General features: G+C 42.4%; 1 protein-coding gene across 2 annotated transcripts in view; it reads left to right on the top strand.

The window, feature by feature from the left end:
* Positions 1–9,424, top strand: part of Ttc23 (tetratricopeptide repeat domain 23) — a 93,713-nt gene extending 84,289 nt beyond the window's left edge. For both annotated transcript variants that reach the window (XM_046436227.2, XM_046436235.2), the window contains exons 10-11: positions 7,931–8,013; positions 8,864–9,424. In XM_046436227.2, the coding sequence (XP_046292183.1) occupies positions 7,931–8,013; positions 8,864–8,978 (198 nt within the window). In that variant the 3' untranslated portion in view covers positions 8,979–9,424. The remainder of the gene's footprint in view (positions 1–7,930; positions 8,014–8,863) is intronic.
* The last annotated feature ends 1,544 nt before the right edge of the window (positions 9,425–10,968 follow it).

Here is a 10,968-nt window from a genome sequence, read left to right on the forward strand (position 1 = left end):
GGTGATGGCCAGGCAACCAGACCTCCTCCTGCATAAATTGAGGGTAACCTTAAACAAGTCGAAAGAATGTTGGTCAGGAGTGGCTGGTACAGAGGGCATGAATTCCAGAAGGATCAACTGAGATTGATGAGCTCCATGTCATCAGGGAAATGTGCCAAGAAAAGGCAGCTCAAAGGACTCAGTTTTAGGAACATCTCCTCCCTGCCTTGGCTGCTCAAACAGGCCAGTCCAACCTTCAAACAGCAAGTTGGCTCTCCACTTTCCAAACGAAGCCCTTCTTTATACATGGTACACAGCAAGATCCACCTCCATAGCACGTCTTCCTGGTGCCCCTTTTCCCCAAATATTTGCTGCAGGTGTTCTGGAGAAAGATGATGCTAGCTAGCTTGCTTCAAGACAGTGGCCAGGGGATATAACAAAGTCATGGAGGGAGTCAAGGTATGATGATAAGAACATAGACTCACAGCTTGGTAACCTGGAGGTGAGGAGAGAGGAGATGGCAAGGATGGTGTCCACCTTGGCATGGCACCCAGGAGATACTCAGTGAGTTTTCCCAGAGGGTCCACACAGAGCCACTATGTGGTTGAGCCTAGGCCCCTCTCTCCTACTTCTCTTTACAGCCGAGGGTCCCTCCTCCCACCTTACCTATTTTTCTTCCGGGAGACTCCCTACCCATCAATGTATCAGACCTCGGATCTTGGGTTAGTGACCTTCCAAAGCTGTGGGGTTGGCATGTGTTTGTGAGACAGACACACAAAGTGTTTCCCCAGATATTTGGATTTCCTTCTTCCTGGGATCCGCATCACCACTACCTCCTCCCTCCCTGTGGTCTTCACCTGGCTGACTCACCATCCTGCCATTCTCAACTCGAATGCCACCTCCTCACAGAATCCCTCCTGACCCAAGCGCCCTCTTCCACCCACTCACACACCCTGTTTTCTCTTTCCCTTGGCATGTCATTCCTCCTCCTCCTCTTCTTCTTTTCCTCTTGTAGTTCTTATCACAAATTAAGATGTCATATTTGTGTATTTTTAAATGTCTTTCTCTCCCATTACACTAGAAACTTTAGTGCAAGACACACATCTGCCCAGTCCCTGCCACATCCTAAGGTGGGTACAGGGTAGGCATATTGCAGGTGCTCAGAAAGCAACAACTGCAGACAGGAGTGCCATGGAGGACACATGTGCTGTGAGGACACGGCTGGCTTCTGACTGGCTTGGGAAGATGCTTCCACCTCTGACTTTCTCCATAGTGGAGCACTGCCTCTGCTTGACCCTGTCCATACCCCCAAGTCCATGGCTTTAGCCTGCCTTGCAATGATTTGTAAATGAAAGCCTGTTTGTATTTCTTAAAGCCTTTAATATTTCACACTAATGGTAGTGGCTTAGCACTGATGGTTTCTGAAGTCGTCTTCTTTGACATGAAATTGACATGAAAACAGAATGTTTAAAAAAAGAGTAGTGATTTCAGATCCTCAGCATTAGAGTAGTCCACACACCACTCTGGCTCTTTTATTTTTCCACGCAAAGAAAATACAAGTTAGAGTGTGACAAACTTGGCTTGGACCCTCACCAGAAATTTAAAAAATATGTCTTTCACGATTTTCTATTGTGGAGTCACGTAGCCTTGTAACTTAGATGACTCTTTAGTTGTAGCTCTTGCTGTACTGCCTCTGTTAATAAACAGGATATGTTTCATCAGCACTTTCTTTATCTGAAATTTCCTAATAGAAATCATGATGTGACTCTGGGACCTTGGACTAGAGGGTGAGGGAGAAAGGAAATCCACTTCTGCAGCAGTCCTGCTGTGAAGACAGCCAAAGTCATGGCAGTCCATTGACAGAGGTCCCCCCAAAACAGAAAATATACTACCTTGTGAGTTTGGGTATTTAACTATTGGGTTTTATTCTTTTAATCCAGAGTGTAATAGGTCAGCTAACCTCTGTGCCATAGCTGCCTCTGAGCCACCCTCTGTCTACACTGGGAAGGGTGTTAGAAGCACAGAGGTAGGCCACAACTAGGAAGACAGGAGACTGATGGCTGTATCCCAGTTTCCTGGGCTCCTGGACTCCTTGGAAACCTAGCTTTCAAATCTCAGAGTCATGTCAAAAATAATTTTTCAAATTTGCATCAAATGCTTAAGATCATCTCTTAAAGACTGGAGCTTTATCAATGACTCCTAAGAGAAAGCAGCAAATAGTGACAGCACTCTTCCTACTACTGACTTTACCTAGAGTATAATTTTTAAGGTTTTCAACCCTGCACACACTATGGAGCTTCCTCACCAGAGGGTTCAGTGGCTGATGAATCACTGCAGCCCAAGGCTCCAATCACATCTCAAAGATCCATATAAAAATTCCCTCAGTTTATTTGCTTATTTACTTATTTAATATTGGTTCATTTAGTAAATATTGCAACTACTTGTGTTCCAGAGACTGTGCCAGGCCCTGGAACACAAAGGTGGGCAAGACCAATGCAGCCCCTTGTGGGGACAGCTGGCTGGCTAGTGCGAGAGCTGACATCCCCTGTTGTCTTCCACAAGGGAGGGAAAAGCTCCCTGTTTGGCATTTAAGGAATAATAGAAACACAAGGGACTACTTGCTCACAGCCCCTCTGTATAAAGTCGGAAGAACAGCAAGATAAGGACTCCTTAAAATTTTTCTGGATATTGGGATTTCAGTTGACTCTTTTAAAAAAAATTATTTGTTCTAATTAGTTATACATGGCAATAGAATGCATTTATGCAATTGATATATCATACATAGATGGGATATAATTTCTCATTTTACTGAATGTACATGTTGCAAAATCATATTGGTCATGCAGTCATATATATACATACAGAAATAATGTCTGTTTCATTCTACTATCTTTCCTATCCCCATATCTCCTCCTCTCCCCTCTCATCAACTTACCTAATCTAAGGTAACGCTGTTCTTCCCTAGTGCCCACCCGCCGCCTTATTGTGAATTAGCATTTGCATATTAGAGAAAACATTCGGCCTTTGGTTTTGTGGGATTGGCTTATTTCACTTAGCATGATATTCTCCAAATCCAACCATTTATTGGCAAATTCCGTAATTTTATTCTTCTTTAAAGCTGAGTAATATTCCATTGAGTACCACATTTTCTTTATCCATTCATTTATTGAGGGATACCTAGGTTAGTTTCGTAGTCTAGTTATTGTGAATTGAGCTATAAACATTGATATGGCTGTGTCACTATAATATGCTGATTTTAAGTCCTTTGGGTATAAACCAAGGAGTAGGATAGCTGGGTCAAATGGTGGTCCCATTCCCAATTTTCTGAGGAATGTCCATACTGCAAATGAGAAACACCATTTAGTGACTGATGTCAAAGGAGAGTGCACTGTCCTCTTGGAACAGTCAAGAGTGTGAGATGCTTTATTCCTGGTAGAGACTGTTCTAATGTCAAGGTCTGGGGGCTTCTCCCTTACTCAGCTCAGCCTGACTCCAAGCAGTCTCAATGAACACTTACTTAACTCTGTCAATGTCTATGTTTTTTAACAAAAGAATCAAAACACCAACTTTACCCTAAAATGCTTAAGAAAATGCAGAACATTGAAAAATTAACTTAGAGTTCCTCAGATAAATACATAGCAATTAAAACTATTTCTGACCAGGCTTGGTGATGCACACCTGTAATCTCAGCAAGTCAGGAGGCTGAGGCAAGAGGATCACAAGTTTGAGACCAGCCTTCTCAACTTAGTGAGACCCTGTCTCAAAATAAAAAATAAAAAGGGCTGGGCTGGGGATATGGCTCAGTGGTAAAGTGTCCCTTGGATTAAATCTCAGTACCAAAAATAAGTAAATAAATAAACCAATTCCTGGTAGAAGTATATATTGAGTTATTTTGCTATTTAAAAGGGTATGTTGCTTCATGGTGGCCCACTGAGTTCAACCTCACCAGGCCTCACCCATCAACTGTCACTGGTGTTTTTTCCTGTTGTCGCTTTTTTTTTTTTTACTTCCTTAAAGGAGGTTCTCAAAATGCCACCTGTCAAGGAGCAAGTAGCCTGTTGAAAATCTGGTTGAGGAGCATAAAGTCTCTCATGGTACAGCACGTGCTGTTGATGTCTTACTATAGGATTTGGTTGGTGAACTTGCCCTTGTTGTCACAGTGCACAAAATGAAGGTAGAAATGATGGATCATCAGCATTCCAGTCTCTTCTTTAGTACTTCTAAGATTTTCTCTGGGAAAAGTTTAATTTTAGCTTCACAAAGTTATTTTCAGAGTATAAAAAAAAGCAAAAGAATTTTACCAAACTGATGTCAATAAATACAAAATTTTAAATATGCCCAAATGAGGACACACAGTTGAAAAGGTTATTTTAAAAATCTCATTAAAATTGTAGGAAATTTGGAAAATACATAAAAGTATAATGGAAATTTGAATCTCCTCTGTTAATGATTTTGTTTTTTTCTTTTCTTTCTTCATGCATTTATTTTTCTCTTAAGTGACATCAAATTATATAATGCTTTTAAAAATTAATTTAAAATAAGAAAGGAATGTGTTGAAGAGCAGTTTGGTGAGTGGGTGGGTTTATAGAAGTTCTATCAACTGCCTTCTCATTCTTCCTGGGAATTCGAGACTATTCACCAAGCAGCGTCTCTTCCCTGGAGAGTGAAGGGCCAGGGAGAAGAAGCTCAATAACCAAAAGGATCGGTTTGAAATTCCTCCCATGTTTTAGATTTTAGGGCCATCTGTTAAGACAGAGTACGCTGAGACCTCAGCCTGTCTCAGATAATCATTATTGTCAGTAAAAGTCTAATGCCACACTGAATGAATTAACACCAAGCCACATCAACTTCAGCTCCTCTCAAAATGAGCTTCATCGGAGACACTCATAAATATGTAAACAGGGAACGTGGCGTGGGTAAAATTAGACCTCATCTCTTACGCACAAAGAAGGAGGAAATGAAGTCTGTTCTGGCAGGAAGAGTAAGCCCTTGAGAGAGGCCTTTCTTGTCCCCTGTTTGTGAGCACCTTCTCCTGTCCCACACCTATAATGGAGTAAGTCTTACCCCCTCCAGGGTCAGAGGCACCAAGGCTTCCCACGACTGCCTCCCAAACCGAGTGAGCACTAGAATAATTTTCATCCAATGTCATGGCTGTCAAAACAACATGCCCCATCCCCTCCTCTCAAAGCAGCAGAGCTTTCTGAAGGTTCCTAAGATCCAAGGTCACAACAGTCAATCTGTGGGTTAAAGCAGCACTGGTTTAAATCCATGGGATGAAGTAGCTCCTGGCTGAGGATTTCAGTGTAGATTTAGAAAGTCAAAGATTCATCAAACAGACAATCTGGGTCCCTTGCCTTTGCAGAATTTGATTTATCTACTAAGTAAAATACTAATTTCCCACTGCTTGGTGCATAACACTTCAAGTAAGAAAATGAAAGTTTTCTATTATTAAAAAAAAAAGATTCTGTCATATTCTTTTTTAATATTTATTTTTTAGTTGAACGCAATACCTTTATTTTGTTTACTTATTTTTATGTGGTGCTGAGAATCGAACCCAGGGCCTTGCACATGCTAGGCTAGTGCACTCCTGCTGAGCCACAACCTCAGCGCCGCCCTCCCCACCCCCCGCCCATTCCGTCATATTCTTTTCTGATATTTCCTTCCTCAAAGACAAACACATTCCCAGATTCCAAGACCACATACATTCTCAGCTCCTCAAGATTGAAACAATTTTCAGTCTTCATGTTTTCCATAGCTTGTGGAGACAAAGCATTTCAGCTGCTTGCATTTTTATTTTCTTGAAGACCCAGAAATGGTTGGCAGATCAAAATGAATCAAGTCTTCAGTGCTATATCCCCAAACTTCACACTTTTTTTTAAACTCAAGCTGTTAGCCATGTAGAAAACTTAACTCAATCTTTAAAATATTAAGAAATATTTCAGATATGAAAGTATGTGTAATATAACAAACACCTGTGAACTCAATAGTCAATGTAGGAATTAAACATGAACCATACAGTTGGAATTTCCTGTTGGCCCACCCCTGAGAACCACTATCTTGAATTTGATATGATTTCTATGCTTTTCTTATTTTATTGTGCTTTTGTTTTGCATGTTTTAAAGCTTCATATTATATGCACTCACTTGGGATTTGCTTTTTCCTCTTGACTTTAGAATCTTGAGATTCATCTATATATGTGGGGAGATATATACACACACACACACACACACACATACACACACACACACGCTCATGCCTAACCTTTGTATGATGTCATACACATATATACAACATATGTGAATATCAACATTTACTTATCCACTACTAAATATAGCTAAATTGTCCTATAAAGCATTTGTACTAATTTTAACACCCACTACCAATATATAAAATCGTTCTTGTTGTTTCCTATCTTTGACAAAGCTTGATATCATCAGAGTATAATTTTTGCATTGTGATGGGCGAAGGGACACTCATTGAAGTTTTTGTCTTTGTTTCTGGTTATGAGTGAGATTAAGCATGGTTCTTGGCCAGTTTTCAACTCCTTGAATAATCTGTTTGTTTCTTGTGGCCATTTTTCTATTGGAAGGATGTTGTCAATGGTGGTGTTTCTCATTACCTTTTAGAAGTCTGTTATGTATTCCAAAAGCTAAGCCTCTCTCAGTTATGTGCATTACAAATATCTTCCTTCAGTCTGTTTGCCTTTGTATTTTGCGTATGTTGAATTTTGGTGCAAAGATATTTGACATTTCCATGTAGTTAAATGTTATCAGTTTTTTACCTTTGGTTTGTCTAGATCTTGTGTAAGAAATACTTCCTTACCTCAAGATCATAAGGAGATCCTCCAAGATTTCCATGTGAAACTTCAAGTTTTACCTTTCATATTTAACTCTTTAAACATTTCTGGGAATACTCTTTGTGTTGGTATGGGTTAAGTTTTCATTTTCTTTCATTTGGAACCCAGTGGTCCTCATACCACTTATTGACTAGTCCACCTCCTCTTGCTGATCCTTCAAGGCCAGCTCTGTCATCTATCAAGGATGGGGCTCTCTGCCCTGTTTTATTGGTCTGTTTATCTACCCTGGGATGAAAATTATTATTGTCATTTTATAATTGTCATTTTATAAAAGGTCTTGGTATCCAGGAAAGCAAGTTCCTACATTTCATTCTTCTTCAAAATTAGTTTGGTTATTTGGGGCACATCTTTAATCTTTCTTCTTTCCTTGAGTTTGCCCTGACCTAGTACAAACAATCAAATGTCAAGCAAAAGGGAGAAATCAAGCCAATGTCAGTCATGAATAAATGATAAGCTATTTAACACCTAATAACTTAAAAATTCCTGTGTAGCAATGAGCATAGAAGGCCCATATAAAATTAAGCATTTGTTTACAAAAAAAAAAAAAAAAAATCCCCCCCCCCCCAATTTTCTGGGATATAGCAAGGGCCATTTAAAAATAGAAACCAGAGACTATTTTCTGGTCAGTACCAATATGCTTGCCTTTATTTTTTGAAAATACTTTTAAATATATATATTGCATGCAGAAGAGTTTTATGAAGCAGTGCTAAGAATGCACATTTGTTTTCTGGGTCACTCAAAATATCTGAATCAAAGGTCAGACTTTGCCAAGGATAAACACCCAGAAGGCACTAATTCCTTTGCAACATGGACCTCAAAGTGAAGCATTCTTTTTTTTTTTTTTTTGTATATTTTGTTTTTAGTTGTAGTCAGACACAATACCTTTATTTTATTTATTATTATTATTTTTTTTAAAAATGTGGTGCTGAGGGTTGAACCCAGCGCCTGGCACATGCTAGGTGAGCACTCTACCACTGAGCCTCAACCCCAGTCCCCGAAGCATTCTTTTTCTCATCCAAGGGAGACTTTATTTTTCTGCAAAGTGTACTTGGGAACATTTCCATAACCTCATGATGTCTCCTTGGTGTTCTTCAGTGTCTTCAGATTCAGATGATCTTATATGGACCGCAAGACAAGAGGACCCAGGCCACCCAGCAGTCTGTGGACACCCTGTCCAAGTAAGTTGGCTTTCCCTTGCTCTTCTTCTCTAAGTCTCCCATTCCTTCACCATTCAGAATCCCAGAGGAGGCTGATTCTATAAGGTTCTGTGGAATGTTTTACTGACTTCCCACAACTTGCATAGTTAAATGCAGGACCTGTTTCTTTGAAAACTCAGTCATAAAATATCTTCCTTGCCTAAATACTAGAAAAGAATTTGCTCTTAAATAATTTCAGAAACACAAACTAGATCCCATCCTCCTGCAGATCAGCCCCCTGTAGGTTAAGGCACCCATTATGATGTGGGGAGGTAGCCTGCTGGAGTTCTGCCTCGGGTTCCCTCAGCCCTTGGAGGCCTGTCAGGGTAGGAGTCAGAGAGTCCCTGACCTCATCTTGAAGGCTGGCCCATCCTTTTGCTAGCCCTGAGCAGAAGCCCAGCAAACTGTCAGAAGGTCCCCCACTTCACATAGCCTGTGCCCCCTGTGTCCACTTTCAGGGAAGTGCCCCAGTAGCAGAACCCTGGGCCAGCCAATAGGAGAACTGTCCCGTTTTAGGGTGGGGCACGTAAGTCAGCCTGGCCTCCTGTCCAGCCTTGACACCCCTCCTTGCTCTTGTCCTGCTCACTGAACTAAAAGTGTTGAGTGGCTCAGCTCAGTCAGGGTGGTGGCAAAGAATTGAGACAGAAGAAAAGCATCTTGTGTTTGATGCTCTTGTGCCATGATTCTCTCACTTACACCCTCTCCTGAGACTTATAAAATGTTTCTGATCAGTCACAAGGTTCCTGTCACAACAGCAAAGAAACCATGGAGGTGGAAACCTTGCAGAGGCCTAAGGGGGGCCACACATAACCCACTCTTTCCTTGTTTACAGGACCCCCGAGGTTGCCGGAAAGGCAAGGAAGTCTCCAAAAGCCATAGTGGCATTCTGCACCACTGTCCCTCAGCACTCTGCACTGGGAAAGGCCAGGACCAACCTGGCAGACTGAGACCCCTCACCCTTACTCCAGCGAAAGCCTTGGGCCGTCCTGGGCACTGCCATTGAGAAGCTGTACAAACCTGTTCAACTAGAAGATGGAACTTACCCATGCACAGATTCCCAAGGCCAACCGTTTGCTCCAACATGCAACAGTAATACCAAAACCTCTTTGGGCCACATTTTGACAGTGGATGCTCTGAATTCAGGCTGGTCTGGCACTTGTGTATTCTTTCTTTTTGTCACCACTTGTGGTTTTTCTTGCCAAAAAAAATTTGCCCATCAGCACTACTGTGGCCAAAAGATTTCTCTGCAGAAGTTCAGAACTTCCTTGTACATGTAGCCCCTTGCACAGATCTGGAGTCAGATTCAGAACAAAAGATTCTAGAAAAGGCCCTTTCTTACAGGAAGGTAATAGGGGTTGAGAATAAAATGTTAATAAAGGGAAACACAAAAGTACTGATGTTGGTGTGCATTTTTAAAATGAAGACTGAGGTGTAGCTCAGTGGTAGAGTGCTTACCTAACATGCTCGAATCTCTGGGTCCATGCCTAGCACTGAAATACACAAATAAATTAAATGAATACTCCCCAGGTTCCTCAGAGCCTGAAAAGGTGCACAGAGATGCTGTGCCTTCATTCATGTGCTTGTTCGCTCAGTGAATTTTGCTGAGCATCTAGTATGTACAAGGTCTGTGTTACAAACGGGGACATAATGGACAACACACATACAGTCCCCCTTTCATAGTGTGCGACCCAGTATGACACTAGATATCAAACAAGACAGTGGAATTAGTAAATGATCGCAGTAGCGATTCAACAGAGATGGGGTGGGTGGTAAGTGGCCTTCACTTGGACATGGGCTCAGGGGAGGCAGCTGTAAGAGGGTGAGCAGGCCTGAGTGCTGCCTGGAAGGGCCAGGCAGGGAGGGACACACACTCCCTGCTGCTTTGCTTCTTCCTGTTGCCTCTCCCCAGGCGAGACAAACAGCACTGCTTCTGGGGCTGCACAGTCCCTGGTGCTGTGTCCACAGTGGGCTTCGGCCTCCTTGGGCCACAGCTGGTGGGATGCTACCGTCATATGATGGTGGCCCTTTAGCAGAAAGTTTTGAGCTCTTTCTCTTGGGTGTCAACAAGAAGATCAGGGCAGGGATAAGGTGAATGGAACCTCCAGAGGTTGGGGGTGCAGGCATGAGCAGTGCTGTCCATCCCCCACATTCCTTCATCCCCCCTTTTGTGGCCAGGGAGGCTGCAGGTCAGTGCTAGAATGGCAGCAGCATTACAGCTAGACTTCCCTGTGCTCTGACCCCCCAGGGAAACCCCAGTCACACCAAGTCCAACTGTACAGAGCAGCACCTCAAGAATTTGTGGGGGAAATAAACTGAGAAGAACTATGACGAGGTGAAAAGGCCACCCTTGTCTTCTTCAAGAGCGATTTCTGACCACGCAGGCCACCCCTGCTCACACCCACCATGCTGGGCTCAGGCCCATGTGGTCACAGCAAAAGGAGTCGTGATCGCCCCTGACCAGGTTCCTAACTGGTTGAAGACCTGAGTTTCAATGTAGATAGTGGAATAAGCACTTAAATATATATACATTGGAGTATTTTATGGACTGTTTGTGTCCCTAAAAGATTCATTTTTGAAGCCCTGTTATGATTTAGGTATGAGGTATCCCCCCAAAAAAAATCATGTGAGACAATGTAAAAATTTTCAGAAGTGAACAGATTATGATATATAATCCAATTATCGGATCAATCCCCTGATATGGATCAACTGGGCAGTAACTGTGGGCAGGTAGGGTGTGGCTGGAGGAGACAGGTCACCATGGGTGTGCCTTTGGGGTTTATATTTTGTTCCTAGAGAATAGAACTCTCTCTGCTTCCTGGTTGCCATGTCCGGAGCTGCCTTCCCTCCACCAGGACCTTCCACCACGACCTTCCTCCTTACCTGTGGCCCACAGCAACGAAGTCAGCTGTCCATGGACTGAACCTCTGAACCCATGAG

The sequence above is a fragment of the Marmota monax genome, unplaced genomic scaffold, assembly GCF_021218885.2.
Source record: "Marmota monax isolate L192 unplaced genomic scaffold, Marmota_monax_Labrador192_F-V1.1 WCK01_AAM20220418_F8-fsc00005, whole genome shotgun sequence".
In the NCBI taxonomy this organism is placed as follows: Eukaryota; Metazoa; Chordata; class Mammalia; order Rodentia; family Sciuridae; genus Marmota; species Marmota monax.